General features: G+C 37.4%; 1 protein-coding gene across 9 annotated transcripts in view; it reads right to left on the reverse strand.

The window, feature by feature from the left end:
- The window catches only part of Fat1 (FAT atypical cadherin 1), a 123303-nt gene that overhangs the window by 11820 nt on the left and 93181 nt on the right, over positions 1 to 18302 (reverse strand). For 8 of the 9 annotated variants that reach the window (XR_007108139.1, XR_007108138.1, XM_047548023.1 and 5 more), the window contains 11 exons: positions 15692 to 15845; positions 14694 to 14927; positions 13467 to 13856; positions 11685 to 11899; positions 11414 to 11551; positions 5868 to 6011; positions 5128 to 5325; positions 3918 to 4719; positions 3653 to 3784; positions 2252 to 2409; positions 1146 to 1608 (listed from right to left, as the gene is read on the reverse strand). Coding sequence is in view for 7 of the 9 variants with exons in the window: in XM_047548023.1 (XP_047403979.1) it covers positions 1146 to 1608; positions 2252 to 2409; positions 3653 to 3784; positions 3918 to 4719; positions 5128 to 5325; positions 5868 to 6011; positions 11414 to 11551; positions 11685 to 11899; positions 13467 to 13856; positions 14694 to 14927; positions 15692 to 15845 (3028 nt within the window). In the remaining 2 variants the exon portion in view is untranslated. The remainder of the gene's footprint in view (positions 1 to 1145; positions 1609 to 2251; positions 2410 to 3652; positions 3785 to 3917; positions 4720 to 5127; positions 5326 to 5867; positions 6012 to 11413; positions 11552 to 11684; positions 11900 to 13466; positions 13857 to 14693; positions 14928 to 15691; positions 15846 to 18302) is intronic. The other variant, XM_047548021.1, reaches the window with a different exon arrangement.

Below are 18302 nucleotides of genomic sequence, written 5' to 3' on the forward strand. Positions count from 1 at the left end.
TGAAGCATTTCAGATTTTAGATTTTCAGTATCATCTGAAAGTGACATAGTGAGGCCAGCCTCCTTGCTGCCCTGATTTAGACAGGTAATTTATATAAACATAATACAAACTTTTATTGTGTACACAACTGGGATTTTCAGAGTGCTACTGGGAGGATAAGCTGGTCTACTCTATTAGCTTTATTGCACACACCCTCTCTCCAAAGAAAATGGCAGACAATCAAATATCTTTGAAATCTCACTTACAGTATAATTTTGAAAATTTTTGCTCTATCAGTTACACAAAGCTCTACTTATATAAAACATGATGGCTGTCATTTTTTCCTGACTATTTTCTATTATAAGTGGCCCAACAGAAACTCTGAGAACGGAAGCTCCAGAGTCCCCACTAAGTCAAGGCTTCAAGACAGATAACGCAGTTCTTCAGGAGGGTTAGAGGCCTTCTGGAAAATCACACTCCCATCTCGAATAGATAGCAAGACTCTAGGAGACCTCTGTGTTGAGCCATTGGATAAAAGGTGGTTCAAAGAACCAAAAAGAACTAATTGATACCAGTTCTAAGTTTTCCACGGTCAATGTCGGTGGAGTTGGAAGAAGAGTTCAGAGGTGGCTGTGGTTACTGGGGCAGGATGAACCGTGTATAGACATGCGTTCAAATACCTCATCCGTGCCTGTAGAACTTCAGCAGCCAGAGAAACAGATCTCTTCAGCCTAGTTGTTGGGAAGAATTTTAAGACCTGCTCTGCTCTCTCTTTTTTTTTTGTGGGGGTGGCAGCCTAAGGGGGGGGCTACTGGGGATTGAACCCAAGGGTGCTTAACCAGTGAGCCACAACCCCAGCCATTTTTTGTGTTTTATTTAGAGACAAGGTCTCACTGAGTTACTTAGGGCCTCGATAAGTCACTACAGCTGACTTTGAACTCACGATCCCCCTGCCTCAGACTCCTGAGCCACAGGGATTACAAATGTGTGCCACCATGCCTGGCTCCTGCTCTGCCCTCATATAATGCAAACTACTCATTTCTTCTGCAGTATTTCGCAATTTTATTTGAATGAAAGGAGGAAAAACAAAAGTATTTAGGGTTCTGCCCCTTAAATGTACACATATGCAACATTTTAAGGATTTTAATAATATAAACAAAGCCTACCTCCAGTAGGTGATGGATTGCAAATGCCTCCATTCTGACAAGGGTTACTTGAGCAGTCTTCTGTAGCTGTTAATAAGCACCCAGGAGATATGTCCACTGACTCTTCGATGTGTGCATAGCTTCTTGGTTTGCTATTTAAAGGTAATTCCTGCCCATTCAAATAAATGGAGTCCATACAGCCCCTGAAACCATTACCAACTTGGGGGCTTCTTCCATTCCTTGTTCCTTGCTGCCGGATGTGGCCACCAAAAAACACATAGTTATCTAGATTCAGAGTTTTCAGAGTTCCTGGGGCTGTGCCCGATGCAGTATGAACTTGGTCTAGAACCAATCTAGCATAGTTTCCATTTACTTCAAGAGATACTGCATGCCACTGTCCATCATTGACTTGAATGCTTTGAACAGAGACAATTCCAGGGCCACTTCCACAGTCAAATTTATATTGCAGTCTTCCATTATGAATCTACAATAAAACAATTACTTTCCATATTACTTTCATAGAATTTTCAATTATAATCTCTGACCAAAAATTTATAGGAGAGGTATGTTTGGTAATGAAGGTAGAATGAGTAAGGCCTTGCATTTAAGTACTATAAAGCACATACTCATTTGTCCAAGGGATCTTTTAGGGGTATCAAGTTCCAGCCCCAACTACATACCCAAAAAACACTATGGAAGTGAACAATTTTTACCCCCTCTCCACACATAACACCTGTACACAAACAAAGCACCATATAGCATTAAATGTCAAAACCCAGTAAATTAAAAAAAAGGAAATTATCACTTCAAACATATGTAGGCCCTCTCTACAAACTGGCTATATAATTGATAATATACAGTATTCAGAGTTTGAATATTAACTCTCACATATGCCTAAAAAGTGTTTGTAAACATGAAATAAATCTCCATATTACTGCAAAGTAAAAAAGAACTTTTTATCCCACAAAATATAAAACTTGAACAAATGTCAATGAAGTCATTAAATATGGAATTCACACATCTTGCTTAATTTTTTAAAAGTGAACAATCAGAACATAAAATAAATTTATATTTTTTAAAGGCTGCCATGGTTAAAGGTGTAAAACTAAAACTATATGATCACCTACCTCCAAGATACTATAGTCAGTTCCTCGAGCATACATTACAACTGCATGAGTAGAGTAGGTCCTGAGCCTCATTGTCAATTTCATCTCTAATTTGTTTTCATTTTCCATTAGACGGTATTTCACAAAGCTGTTTCCAGTAAATGTTATAGATGAACTTCCTGTGAATCACAGAAGAAGCAAATTTAAGTATACTTTTTAAAGTATGAGTTCTCCTCCTAGATGCTGATTTTTAAATTTAAGGTTATAACATTACAAAATTAAATTTCATGGCAAAACATCTAGGTGCTTAATTAACAGCATAGCATGGATTGTTGGCTCTCCATCTGAAAGAATAAATTAGACCACTGTATCAGAGAAATAAATTCAATATTCAGTGGAAATTATTAGAAGACAATCTCAGAAAATGGTTACATAGCCTCAGGGTAGTTTGGTAAACCTTCTCTGGCAAAACAGAAAACAATCTCCAATCTTCGGGGAAACTATAACACAGAGAATGTCACTACTCATAATGTACAAAGTGTTCTACATGTTGGTAATAAACAAGTAGCCCAGACAATCAAACAGGTAAGGTAATGAAAAACAGGTAACCTAATGAAAAGGTAACTACTGAAAAGATACAAACAGCCAGAGAAGTGAAAATTAAAATCACGAGATATCATTTTGTGTCCATTAGATGGGGAGGTTTTTTTAAACTGGACACCATCAATAATGATAAGAGGTTGGGCAATGACATATTTGTACATGACAGGAAGCAACAGGAATTGGTTCAACTTTTTGGGAAATTAACATAATGGTATCTTTAAAATTTTAAATGTACTTAAATCTTTGACACAGCAGTTCCTGGTTTTAGAAACTACTGTAATAGAAAAGAAAATAATAACGCACAAGAATACATATGTAAAGATTTTTTTTAAACAAAAAGATCAATTGGAATCTCTCTACATAAGGAAAATGTTGATTAAAACACAGAAAAGTCATGCTAGAAAATATTTCACAGCTATTAAAAAGAATTAGGTTCACAGGTACTGGCTTGGAAACATGACCATAATACATTAAGAGGAAAAAAAGGCAAGAAGTTAGAACTGTGTAAGATATAATTTTCTTTAGTTTTTTTTTTTTTTATTATTTTTAAAAAGAGAGGATGAGAGAGAAAAAGGAAAAATAATCCTCTAAAATTTACACAATCATTGATGATACAGAAGGGGGAAGATCAAACTGAATTCCAGAACATGTTGTTATAAAAGAGAATGGAAAAGTCATTACCGTTTTTCTTTATTCATTTCTACATTTGACTTGTGATAAACATGCTTTGCATCAATTTTTCTCCAATAAAGAAAAAATTTCTAAGAAATATTAGAACTGATTTTTTTAAATAAAACTTTCCTCAGTCATTGAACTCACCTGGGCACTGACCAAACCTGCCCCCAGGACAGACGCAGGTGTACTTCTCCTCTCTTGGGTCAGCAATACATTCAGATCCTGCAGGGCAGGAGTTGTCTTCACACCCATGGTGGATAGGTGGGCACTTTCCCTCTTTATTTAAATAAAAGAGAGGGGAGGAGAGAGAGAGAGAAAAAAAAGAGGAATTTCAGGAAGACGATCTATATGCTGTAGTCATCAAAGGCTGTACATGAAACACCTGTTCTCATTTACTGACGTGCATTACCTTGGCAGAGACACACTGCTGTTCTATGGTGGCGAGGGGTCACAAAGCTCAGTCTGGCCGTGCTATGCGTTGACATAACATTTTCATCCATGGACACCTTTTCATCACAGAATTTCCAAGGGCAATCCAGTCCTGCACAGAGCTTCTGGAATACATCCAATATCCTAACACCAATGATTTCCTCAATATCAGTCACAGAAGAATTAATCTTATGCAGAAGTTGTTTCGTTGAAAGCTGGGCACTACCTGATTTCTCTACAAAAAGTAAGACGTCCAGATGTGGATGAGGTTCAGAGGGCTGCAAACTAACAATCTGTATGTCGTTCCTCTTCACACCCAGGATGTTTCGTAAAGCTCGCTGGAAGTTGCGCCAGTAGTCACCAACGAATTCTTCTGGAGTGAGATTGGCAAAGCGAATAGCAATGGTGTGGTTCAACATGTCTTGTGTTATTTGTCTGATGTACACTGTGATGTCAGCCACCGTGGTAAATTTTCCATCAGTTACGCTGACATTTAGAAGGTACTGCCCTATATCCAGCTTTTTGTGTGCGATCAGCTTACCCCCTGTGCTGGAAACAGAGAACAGGTTGTCCATTTGGGGGTCAAGACTATAGGTTAAAGTGTCATACACATCTTGGTCTGTTGCATGGATTTTTCCAATGACACCACCGGAGTATTCTTCTCCAAATGCAGTAATGAAAATCTCTAATGGCAGAATTGCAGGAGGATGGATGCTCTCCTCAATAACCCTAATGTCAATATATGTCAAAGATGACAACTGAGGTTTTCCATTATCTGCCACCTACAAGAAAGAAAAAAAATAAATAAATCACTGTCTTTATTTTGTTTATAACTGCTTAATAAAAATACATTTACATTGTTCAAATTTTTAAAAAATCACCAACTGTTTTATACCTATTCCTCTGTATGAGAAAGAAGCCTGTTGAGGAAAAGGACAAATGGCCTTTCACTAATTCAGATTGAAACTCAGTTCCATCATTGTAGATGATCAAGTTACCAGGTGAATAAGGGAGTCCCCTCAAAGTGCAGTGAGACAAAAATGAAGGTGTTGAGAAAAAAAAAAAAAAAAAAACCCACAATCATAGAAATTTTTGTTTTCTCATGAAATGTAAGCTATTTAATGTAGGAAGGTAACTGCCAAGCAGTTCTTCGCTAAGGTTCCCCCATTAAACCAGAAAGACTTCAATACCTTCACATGCAGGAAGTAATGGTCCCTCACTTTCCTCTTTATGGCAGTTGCAGTCAGGAGGATTCCTTGCTGGTTCACTTCAAATGCTTTGTCTTCATTTCCACTCACAATAGTAAAGTAGAAGGGCGGACCATTGTGAGAGGAATCCTTGTCTGTCACTACTAGCTGGAGGACACTGAAACCCACTGGCTTATTTTCCTGCACCAAATTAAAAACAGAACAACGCAGAACAAAAACACTTCAGCATCACCGAATCTATTAGATAAGGGATACTTGAGGGTTTTTTATATAAAATATATATAATATTATTGATGATCTACCAAAAGAAAGAGGGAAAACAGAAGTGAGGTGGAGAGGATTGCAGTGGGGGTGGAGGTGGGGAGAGAGGGCTGGAAGGGGGAGGAACGTCTGTGAGAAAAAGGGTGTGTGGAGAGCAGGCGGAAGGTAAAGGAGGAGGGGTGGGGTGAGGAGGGTGCAGTGGAAAAACTGGAGGATGGAGAGGTGGGAGGGAAGACGAAGGCCAGGCCAAGATGCGGAGGAAGGGAGCAAGGAAAAGCAAGAGAAGAAGACACGACTAGCAAAGCTCTTAGTCCTAGGACAGTGAGAATACCTAAACATCAAAGCATAAAAAGAGGGGAGACAGACTTTGGAAAAGAAAGATATTTCAAATAAGCAACTGAATTCAATGAAAAAGCTCATTTTGAAAGGATTCCATGAATCCTTTGGCAATCCAAGCTTACCTGGATGATCACACTGTAGTTCCCCTTGGAGAAGACTGGAGCATTGTCATTGACATCAGACACATCAATGTTCACAGTCGTGGTGTTGACTCTGGGTGGACTGCCATTATCGGAAGCTTGAACTGTAAGCGTGTACCCTGAAATCTTTGGGGGAGGGGGGACAGAAAATGCACCTTCATTTTCATAAAGCCAATGAGTCAGGATTAGCTGTCATCATTTGCTGTATCCTGTACCTGGGAATTCCCTAACCTACAAATGAGTGAACTAAAAATAATGTGTTTTTCTCAACAGAAAAAGATACCAATAATGATTAGACTCTCCAATGCTTCTCAAAACCACATTCACCTTGTTGAAATGTCTTCTCTTTAAAAATATGCAGTTCCATTTACAGAAATAAGACAGAAGAAATAAAATGATACAGGAAAAAATGTCACTATATCTCAAATGCTGTTGCTTCAGTAGTAACATAGAAGGCAGTCTTCCTAGGGCCTAAATCGCGTGTGCATGCGTGTGTGTGCACGTGCACAAATTACTGGGGATGAAACCTGAATATTCTACCCACAAGCTACATCCCCAGTCCTTTTCTTAAATTTTGAGACAGGGTTTTACTAAGTTTCACAGGCTGGCCTTGAATTTGAGATCCTCCTGTTTAAGTCTCCTGTGTTGCTAGGATTGAAGGTGTGTGACACCATGGCCCCAGCTCCTAGGGCCCAAATCTTGCTCTTAGCCAGAAGAGGACAGGCATGAACTGCCTCTCAGCCTTGAATGCTGACTGCGCTGGACCAACCAGATCACCCTTCCCCTCCATATCATAGCTGTCTAAATTCCTCAAGATAATCTTTTTGATCTCCTACAAAAGAAATCAAGTCAAGTGAGAGAGCTTCCTTCTCAGGACAGATCCTTCTTAAGCTCTCCATTCTAGAATGAGTGGTGGAAGAAGTCAGGAAGCTAGCTAAACCCCAGAGCAATGTTCTATAGAACATAAATCTTGCAAAATGCTCCAACAAAGAAGGGCTGAGAGGGCAAATCAGTTTGATAAACACTACAGTTCATTCTCTGCTAACTCATACAAACACAAGAATATTGTAGGATAAGGGTTCTAGTCTATTAAAAATAAATTTACCTTATTCCAGCAGAATAACAATCCTACATATAATAGTCATGTTTCCCAAACCCTTGGAAAGTCGCTACTCTGAAAAACAGCTTAAATTTTTTAAAAATGGGACTTTAATGAGGTTATCCTGTCATTATATCCTCAAATTCCTATAATCTTAGACGGACCCATAATTCTTTTGAAATTGCATTTTTCACTATCACCTATGCCCTTCTAATTCCCAAAAGCAAGGCTTCCTTCATTTCTTCACATCGCTACCTCTGTAATGCAGCTCTTGCTCTCCATACATCCCTGTCTATCAGTGAGTGGAAATAGGGGTGGGGAGGCTGGCCAGCTAATCATCCTGGCTTGCCTCTGCTCAGTTATTCACTCTGTCTCAGACCCTCGATCACTGCTGTGCTCATCTGCAAGAGTATGTATCATATTGCCAGCTTTTGACTCTAAGTTTGATTAAAATCACCAAACACTAGCTGAGTAATTCTACCTGAATATGTCATTTTCCTCTAAAAATCATCATATCAAAAACCGTGTTCAATAGTGCAACAATTGGGGTGCACTGTTGGGGGGGTTCATTCCAGGAATGCAAGGTTGGTTCAACATATGGAAATCAACAAATGTAATTCATGACATCAACAGACTTAAAGCCAAGAATCATATGATCATCTCAGTAGATGCAGAGAAAGCATTTGACAAAATGCTTTTTGCTCCTTCATGTTCAAAACACTAGAAAAACTAGGGATAGTAGAAACATACCTTAATATTGTAAAAGCTATCTATGCTAAATCCAAGGCCAAGATCATTCTAAATGAAGAAAAATTGAAAGCATTCCCTCTAAAAACTAGAACAAGACAAGGATACCCTCTCTCACCACTTCTATTCAACATCGTCTTTGAAACTCTAGCCAGAGCAATTAGGTGGGAGAAAGAAATTAAATGGATACAAATACGAAATGAAGAACTCAAAACTATTGCTATTTGCCAATAAGATGATTCTATATTTAAAAGATCCAAAAACTTCTACTGGAATTCAGCAAAGTAGCAGGATATAAAATCAACACCCATAAATCAAATGCATTTCTATACATCAGTGATGAATCCACTGAAAGAGAAATTAGGAAAACTACCCTATTCACAATAGCCTCAAAAAAAAATTGGGAGTCGATCTGAAAAAAGAGGTGAAAACCTCTACAATGAAAACTACAGAAAACTAAAGAAAAACTGAAGAAGACCTTAGAAAATGGAAAGACCTTCCATGCTCCTGGATAGGCAGAATTAATATTGTCAAAATGGCCACACTACCAAAAGCGTTAATGCCATTCCTATTAAAACCCCAATGACATTCTTCATAGAACTAGAAAAAGCAATCATAAACGATACTACAAAGCCATGGTAACAAAAACAGCATGGTATTGATGCCAAAACAGTCATGTAGACCAGGAGTACAGAACAGAAGACACAAAGACAAACCTACATAAATACTGTTATCTCATATTAAACAAAGGCACTAAAAACATTCACTGGAGAAGGACAGTCTATACAACAAATGGTGCTGGGAAAACTGGAAATCCACATGTAACAAAATGAAATTAAAGCCCTATCACTCACCCTGCACAAAACTCAACTCAAAGTGGATCAAAGACTTAGGCACCAAAACAGAGACCCTGCGCCTAACAGAAGATAAAGTAGGCCCAAATTTCACCATGTTAACAATACTTCTGAAGTATAAGAAGTAAAATCAAGAATCATAAATGGGATGGACTCTATCTTCTCAGCAAAGGAAATATTAACATGAAGAGAGAGTCTACAAAATGGGAGAAAATCTTTACCACATACACCTCAGATAGTGCACTAATTTCCAGGATATATAAAGAACTCAAAAAAAACACCAAAAGAACGAATAACCCAATCAATAAATGGGCTAAGGAACTGAAGGGGCACTTCATAGAAGAAGAAATATGACTGGTTAACAAATATATGAAAAAACATTCAACATCTCTAGCAATCAGAGAAATGCAAATCAAAACTATTCTAAGATTTCATCTCACTCCAATCAGAATGGCAATTATCCAGAATACAAGCAACAATAAATATTCACAAGGATATGGGGGAAAAGGTATACTAATACATTGGGACTGCAAAATGGTGCAACCATTATGGAAAGCAGTATGGAGATTCCTCAGAAAACTTGAAGGGAACCACCATTTGACCCAACTATCCCACCCAAAGGACTTAAAAATCAGCATACTACAGTGATATGATCACATCAAAGTTTAGTAGCTCAACTCACAACAGCTAAACTCTAGGACCAACCTAGATGTCCTTCAACAGATGACTGGATAAAGAAAATGTTGTATATACACAATGGAATATTACTCAGCCTGAAAGAATGAAATTATGGCATTTGCTGACAAATGGATGGAGCTGGAGAATATTAGGCAAAAATAAGTCAATCCCAAAAAACAAAAGGTCAGATGCTTTTCTGATACGTGAATACTAATTCAACATGGGGGGTGGGACTAAGGAAGTACAAACTTACTTTGGATAAGGTAGAGGGAGTACAGGGAAAGATGTAGGGATAGGAAAATGTAGAATGAATTTGACATTATTACCCTATGTACATACATGACTACACAACTGGGGTGATTCTACATCATGTAGAACCAGAAGAATGAGAAAGTATATTCCATTTAATTATGATGTGTTAAGATGCATTCTACTGTCATGTATAACTAATTAGAACAAATGGAAAAAACCCCACAAAGTCAATGTTATTTATGGATACACTTAAATAAAGTAAAATTTAGAAGTTTATTAACTCCTTTCAGCCCCTATGAGTTCATACCTCATAACTTCTCAACTTGATACTGTCCTCTCAGCATGACTGACATAGTCATTTCTGACATGGTTGCTTTCTATACAGGGCCATAAGTAAGCTTTGTGAATTCTAGTTTTTCCTTTGTAAAGTTTCTTCCTTTGTCTTTTCATTCAATTCTTCCAGCTGCTTTACTAATTTGGCCTCTTATTGCCTCACAACTGATGAACGATCAATAGCCTTTCCTACCACCACCACCCCTCCACCCCTCCATCTCCCACCACTCTGAAAAATACCTGGAAGTACTATCCTTCCAAATGTCTTTTAATATATCTGAGATTGTAAATATTCAATAATTTCCTAATGCCTTCTGCATCAGGTCTGATCCTTATTATGTGGCTCACACTCTGTTCCTAAAAACACTTCTCATTGTATTTCCCTCTACTTCTTGGTATGATCCATTACACCAATAGAACTGGGTACAGTCTCTTGAACATATTCCATGGTTTCAATCTCCATGCTTTTGTTCATGTAATTCCTTCTAGGGAATTTCCTTCTCCTGACCCCAGTGGTTTTCCAAATCTCTGCTCTGATTTAAAACCCAGCTTCTAGTTACATGAAATGTTCTGTTTGGGAATGAGGTGTCCCCCAAAAGCTCCCATGTTAATGTAGGACTCTTCAGAGGTGAAACGGTTAGATAATAACAGCTGTAACTTACTTAGTCCATCCTAGCTTGAACAGACAGTATTAGGTGGTGGCTGTGGTACTCGGGGCATGGCTGGAGGAGGTAGGTCACTGAAGACCTGCCTCTCCCTGCAAGGGTTCATCTTCCTGGGGCCCCTTCCCCTTCCTATCTCTGCTTCTTGGCCACCACAAATGGAGCAGCTTCCCTCTACCACACCCTTGCATCACAATGCTCTGTCTCACTTTGGGCCCAAAGCATGGACTAAACCTTTGAAACCATGAACCAAAATAAACTTTTCCTTCTCTGCTGGGCACAGTGACAAAAAACTGACTAACACATGAAGCATCTCAGGATGATGAAGCCATAAGTGATTTCTTCCTGAATAGAAACTTTCTCTTAGCAGGAAGAATATTTCTTATATTCTTGAGATTTTTGCATTGCAACTGCTTTTCAAGTATTTACATCCTGCTAGTCAGGTTCCTGAGAGGAAGGTTGGTTCTACACTTCTGGTACTTCACATCTTCACATTTTGTCCAACAGATATGAACACAAGGCGTGTCTTTTCTTTTTGGTACTGGGGATTGAACTCAGGGGCACTTGACCACTGAGCCACAACCCCAGCCCTACTTTGTATTTTATTTACAGACAGGGTCTCGCTGAGTTGCTTAGCGCTTCGCCATTGCTGAAGCTGGCTTTGAACTCGCAATCATCCTGTCTCAGCCTTTCCGAGTTGCTGGGATTACAGGCATGAGCCACCACGCCTAGCGGCATGTCTATTTTTTGATTTGGTAATTAATAGACAATTTCTTTTTTTTTTTTTTTTTTTGCGATACTGGGGATCGAATTCAGGGTCTTGTGCTTGCAAGGCAAGCACTCTACCAGCTGAGCTATCTCCCCAGCCCTAATAGACAATTTCAATCCCACTTTTTCACTTACTGTTTCTCGGTCTAGAAGTTTAGTCACTTTTACTTCTCCCTTAACAGGGTCAATTGTAAATGGACTTCCTTGATTGCCTTCTATAATTGAGTAGTGGATGTGGCTGTTGGAAGGTCCATCAGCATCATCAGCCATAACCTAGAAAAGATCACACTCTCCCTTAAGAGACAGTTAAGGAAGGGACAGAGGTCTATGAAAACTAGACTCATTTAACTAAAAATTCTTGTAAAGACCTGGAAGAAGAAAACCGTAAGGGGAAAAAAGTACTCACAGTGATGACAGACTGCTCAAGAACAGCATCTTCACTGATGACTGTGGTATAGGTATCTTGGCTGAACATGGGTGTGTTGTCATTGATATCTGTCACATTAATGTTTACAGTGGCCATGTCACTTAAGGAAGGAGTGCCTCCATCAGTGGCTTCTACAGTCAGGTAATACTCATGGGAACTTTCATAATCCAGGTTCTCAATGATAAAAATGGCTCCTGTACCAAAAAAAAAAAAAAAAAAAAATCAAAATGACTTGCAAATCTTTATAACACTACCACTTTACTGAGCTACTTCCCTAGCCCTTTTTAATTTTGAAATAGGGTCTGATGAAGTTACCCAGGCTGGTTTTGAATTTGCAATCCTTCTGCCTCAGTCTCCTGAGCACCTGGGATTATAGGCATGTGCCATCATGCCTGGCTGTGTTTTCTAATTTCTTCATTCAAATACTTAAAATTCGGAATTTGTCCAACCCTGAAGTCTTACTTATTTCTCTTATTTTCCCTGCCATAAAAATATCCCTGCTATAAAAGTGGTTCTCAAAGTTCAAACCAGAGATCACAACACTTTATTTTAATAAACAAAACAAAATTCTAAAAATTTCCATGCTGTGCTTTTAATTTCCTTTTCCTTCTCATTCTTTTAAAAAGACCTATTCATCCTTTTCATTACAAAAGAACTTCCAAATAACCTGCTATTTACATGTTATCATTAAAAATCCATTTTTTGATATAACAATTCCTGTGACATCTTTCACTGTCAGTTCATTATTATCTACTTAGAGAAAGGGACAAAAGATCCCTAAAACAACAATTTTATGATACATACGAAAATCTCTTTTTAAATAACATAATTACACACTTATTCTTTATCTAAAGTAGCCACATACAATTAAATATAGTCTGAAAGGAGCAACTTTTTATTTACTTATTTCATAACTGCATTGAGGTTTATTTTTCTTTTTTTCCACCTTTTTAAAAAATTGGTTTATTATAGGTGCATGTAATGGTGGGATTTGTTGTTACACATCTGTACATGCAAATATAATTTGGACAATATCATTTTCCAGTATTACCTCCCTCCTCCTGGTCTCTTTCCTCTACTATACTGATCTCCCTTCAGTTTTCAAGGATACCACACCAGGAGGAACAACTTCTTAAAGCATTCCAAGACTGACAGCAACTTCAGACAACAGGTTAACAAGATGACATCAGTGTTTATGCAGTAAGATTAAATAAACAGCACCTCTGACTTTTGACATGGTTGGCAGTCTTTCAGTATGATCCAAAGTATGTCCACTATTATATAACTAGAATAAAGACATCAACTTAATGGATTATCAGATATCTACTACAGAAACCAAGATCTGAAAGGTCAAAACTATGGTTTTACTTAGGAATCTACTTCACCTGTGCTGGATACAGGGGATAAAAGGAGTAACGAACTACACAAGGTCCTCTACTATTATCCATTCTTATCTTTACTAAGTTGTGACACTGTACTTCATCACTAAGCTATTAGAATTTGTTTCCTCTTTTAAGTCGATCTGCTTGTAGTATAAAATGACATACCAGAAATATATCTTATTAAGTAGAGCTATAGTCTGAAGTCATCTAAACCACTTTCACTTACAGTTTAAAAAATAACAAAAAAGGAACACTTGAACTCCATCTTTTTTGAACATCTACTGACAACAGGTGATCCATCACTCTATAAGATTCAGTCTGGCAAATCCAGCCTTTTTGGTGAAATGAAGGACTTCTTCACATTTACATGGTAAATTACCTGTTTTAGAATCTATGCTGAATTTTCCATGTTCATTTCCACTTATTATTGAGTAGGTGATTTCTGCATTTGCTTCAATATCCCGACTTGCTGCATAAACTTGAAGAACTTCTGTTCCAATTAGAATATCCTCAGACACTGTGGCACCATATTCACGATATTCAAACACAGGTGGATTATCATTTATATCTAAAACTGATACAACAACGGTGCCAGTAGCTGTCAACCTCCTTGGCAAACCTTGGTCTACAGCTTTTAAAGTAAGGGTATATACTGCCTGTAGTTCTCTATCCAAAGGCTTTTCTAATTGAATAATTCCAGATAATTCATTAATGGAGAACTGCCCATCAGCAGAGTCAATTAGTGAGTAGGAAATCTTTCGATTCAATCCTGTGAAGATATGAAATTATGTCCACAGGTTTAATAAATATCAAGAAATTTAAACTTAAATTTTTAAATGCAGCATATTTAAAAAATGGTAAAAAGCTAATATACGTTACTTAAAAATTCTTATGAACATGAACTAGAATAAGTAAACTTTGAATTAACAATTTACAATTAACAATTTACTGAGTTATCTATGAAATTTAATTTCAGATGAAATGCAATTACATGTCATAGAAATCTGATGTTTTACGCTATTTTATATAAGAGCAGATACTGTAGTTCCTGGAAGACCTTTTAAAAAAGACATCTATTATTTAGCTTTAATAAAAAAGAATTATTTGAAAAGCATTTTTTGTTTTCTTCTAATTCTTATGTATTAGTATGACTAAAGAAGTTATTTTATTCTTTATTACCAAAGTGCTGTGAATATATATCCTATAGTCTTATTTTCTCCACCAAAAATTTTAAGATTTATAAACTATCATATAGCTTTTGCTTGTTTTATCTTTATGACACCAACAGTGTACTATAGTCACAAAATAATACTTTTCTGATTAATTCAATGAGATATGAAGATCAACTTTTGAAGTCACTAACAAGAATTTTAGTGACCTCACAGATACACTTTATAGCAGTAAGTTCACTGGTCATAATTTTGAGGCTTCAAGTATTCGCTAATAATATATAAATTAGTTTGAAGATTTCATTTTGTGACAATGAGGAGCTACTCCACATGGATGGGGTAAAGTGAGTTCAACAGGCGGCATCTGGGCCATGTTTAAAACAGCAGCTCCTAAGCCCTCAGTGTGCTCTGAAGGCAGAGCATCTTCCAGAGGATACCTGCATCTGCATCTGTGGCCTGCACTCTGGTCAACAGCGTTCCAGGTTCTGTGTTTTCAAACACAGTGATGGTGTAAGGATCAGCAGTGAATTCAGGGGCGTTATCATTCACGTCTTCTAATGTGAGCACAACACTGGATTGACAGAATCTTCCACCTCCATCTGTGGCCTTGACTAGAAGATTATAAACTGCTTGCTCCTCCCGATCAAGGGGGGCTAATGTTTTCAGTTCACCTACAAACAGAAATGAATGGAATCACTTGAAATATAGTTGTGAACTGCAACTGTGCATCCTACTTCTCTTCTCTTACAATTACTAAATATGAGTAACAGTTTTTCCCTGGAGAACAATTTTATCAATGACGACTCAAAAGCTGGATGAGCAGAACAAGATTCAGGGTATCAACCCTACCAGTCACACAGAATGTGAGGTCAAAGCCTCTTACATTACACACAATAACCCTAAAGTAAAACAGCTACCTAATTTACCAAATTTGAACCTTTTAATTGACTAAAAAATTAGACTCATGTTTATAAGTGGTTCTTGAGAAAATAAAAAAAGCTTAAAAGAAAAAACTGTTACATTAACCCAATTCTAACAAAATACAGACTATAAAGATGAACAAAACAATATGGATCATTTTAATTATGGAAAATGCTAAATTATAAATTCATGGTCATAAATTTAAAAAATACACTTTATAAATAAAACAAATGAAGCAGAAAGTTTGATGCATGCTTGTTTTTTAAAATAAACTGTATGAACAATATTTAAATTTAAAATTGTTAGTTCAAGTTAAGTGATATTGCTGCTTCTTGTTTTTAATCTCACCCCAAATTTGACATATTAAATTGCTGTTTAGATTTCTAAAAGATGTCAATTCCATAGCAATAGGGTAAATTTGAAAAGGTCAAATTCTGTATGTGAACTAAATCACCCAACGTACATGATTTTTTAAGAATGTACAATGAAACTTGTCCCCAAACCCCTTCATTACCTGTGTCTGGATTTAGTTTGAATTTTTCTGCCCCTGAACCAAACAATGTGTAAGTAATTTCAGCGTTGGAACGGATATCTGCATCTGTAGCAGAGACCTGCATGATCAATTTCCCAGGAAGAGTATCCTCAGGAATGGTGTCTGAATAAAGAGTCTACAAAGATTTTAAACAAAATTGTTAGAATGAAAAGTTGCATTGACTCTCAAGATAATAAAGAAAAACAAATAATTTCATTTTGGCCATAGAAAACATAGGATATGACTGAAGCTCAGATTCAAAGAGCTTTTAAAACCATTTTTCTCAAAAGAAAAAAAAAAAAAAAAAAAAAAAAAGTAAAATGAGGGGGAAAAGTAAGAGTCACCAACATCATGACTCTGGAAAAGTCTCACCTGACATTTAACCAACAGAATAGCTAACACTATGTTGTTAAGGCAGTTTCACATTTAAATTCTTATAAGAAATGTAAGTAGTGTTCCATATTTATCTACAAAATCAGGAAGAATACTTGTCACATCATATCTACTTATTTCCAAGTACAGGAATTTATTGTGTGCAATTGTTCATTAACATAACCAAATGATTATATTTGGGAGAGAAATGATCCTTATGTTATGGGAAAAAAACAAAGATTTCCCCAAGGTCATAGAGGGGATACCTGCTCCTCTCTCTTCATACCCACTTAACCTTCAAACACAGTAAACAGCTTTTTCCAGTTCCAATTATTAAGGAATTCATGCCATAAACAAAATCCAAAAAACTAAGAGGAATAGATTAAGATTTTGTTGAATGTACTTTCTGAATATAAGTTTATATAAAATATGTGTGCATACATACATATGTATTTTATATATTTATATTTTATATATATTTTTTATAAATAAATAATATGTATATTTTTTAAATTTATTTATTTATTTATTTTTAAGTGCTAGGGATCCAAACCAGGGCCTTGTACATGCTAGGCAAGGACTCTACCTCTAAGCTATACCCCGAGGCCCTTAGGTGAGTTATATTTTATGACTCATGAAACAGGATATTTTGTAAAACTGTTTAATTCAAATGGTTTAGTGTCATAAGTTTATTATTCCCAAAGAAGTTACAGTATTACATTCAAATAATGTGAAAGTGCTAGGAAACAAAATACATTTAGTTTCCGGAAGGGGAGATATATACATAATCCCCACCCCATACTCTCACCCTAAAGTACAAAGAGGGATAGGAATTAACTCCTGGTCCCTCAGGAGTCCCACTTCCTCAAGACTGAATTTCAAGTATCCCCTTCCCTGAGATCCGCTCTGGTGCTTCCAAGGTGGTAACGCCTCCCATGCTTACCGAATCTGCAGCTTTCTCAAACTGCTCTGTCCCTCTTCACATTCACTTTCCCCTCTACCGGTCTTCTCTTATCCTGTCACACTCGTCTTCCTTCCTTTACTCTCAACCTTCTACAAGGTCAAACCTATTTCTTCATTGATGCGCACCACGTGATCTTTAGTCGGGTGTCACTTACATCATGATCCCAAGTCACTCGCAGAACTGAAATGGTCTGCCTCACGTTTTGGCCATCTTTTCTAGCACCACTGTTAACCACCGTCCTCTTAAAAATTCTCTCACCCCCTTGATAACACTGCATCGGTATCACTCTTCCTTCCATCTCTGCTTCCTTCTGCCTTCAGAAAGAACTCATCTCTTCTCCTCCACCACCTTTTTGTTGGTATCCTCCCAAATAAACTCAATGACCAACTTCCAAAAACAACTGCCAAGTTTACATTTCTTTCTCTAATACCCATCCTCAATCTCACCATCTCTAAATGTCTAAAAACCACAACCAAATAAAAGTCCCACTACCTTCAACAAATCTGAAATGGAACTCAACATGCTTCCGCTAAGACAGCTTTCCACTCCAGGCTTACCTTGGTTACTGCCTTGTTCTCCAAACACCGCTGGCAGTAAATGTTCAACTCTTGACTCGACACCCTTGCCGTGCTGCCACATTCAGGCAGAGACCAAATGCTACCACTTTCTTAATGTGGTGCCTTCGGCCCTTTCATTCTTCTGCCAACCTCTTTCTGTTCTATGGGCTTTCATTCTTCCTTGTCCAAATAACAGACAGAACACTAACAAACTGAACTTCGTTAAGAAACTACGGGTTCATATCATCCCTATCTTAATCCTTCATATCTTCTTAACCCAGTTTGACCTTCTACCCGCTTCCCAGGGACTTAACACAATTGGACACTTTATTGATCAGTACCAGGGATTCAGCCCAGGGGCACTTAACCACATCCCCAAACTTTATATATTTTTGTTTTTAGATAAGATATCACCAAGTTGCTTAGGGCTTTGCTTGCTGAGGCTGCCTTTGAATTCAAGATCCTCCTGCCTCAGTCTATGGAGCAGCTGATATTACAGGCATGTGCCACCATGCCTGGGTCTGGTTATATTTTGTTCCCCCATTAAATGTCGAGCTCTGCAGATGCAGGAGCCATTTCCCTAATCTATTAGTTTTTCTACTGTGTAGAGGAACAAGTGCCCCTAAATGATCTGGTAAAGCTAAATGGCTTTGTAGAAGAGCTGGTCAAAAGTTTTTGCCAAAAGAAATTCCCAAATAAA

The sequence above is a fragment of the Sciurus carolinensis genome, chromosome 4, assembly GCF_902686445.1.
Source record: "Sciurus carolinensis chromosome 4, mSciCar1.2, whole genome shotgun sequence".
In the NCBI taxonomy this organism is placed as follows: domain Eukaryota; kingdom Metazoa; phylum Chordata; class Mammalia; order Rodentia; family Sciuridae; genus Sciurus; species Sciurus carolinensis.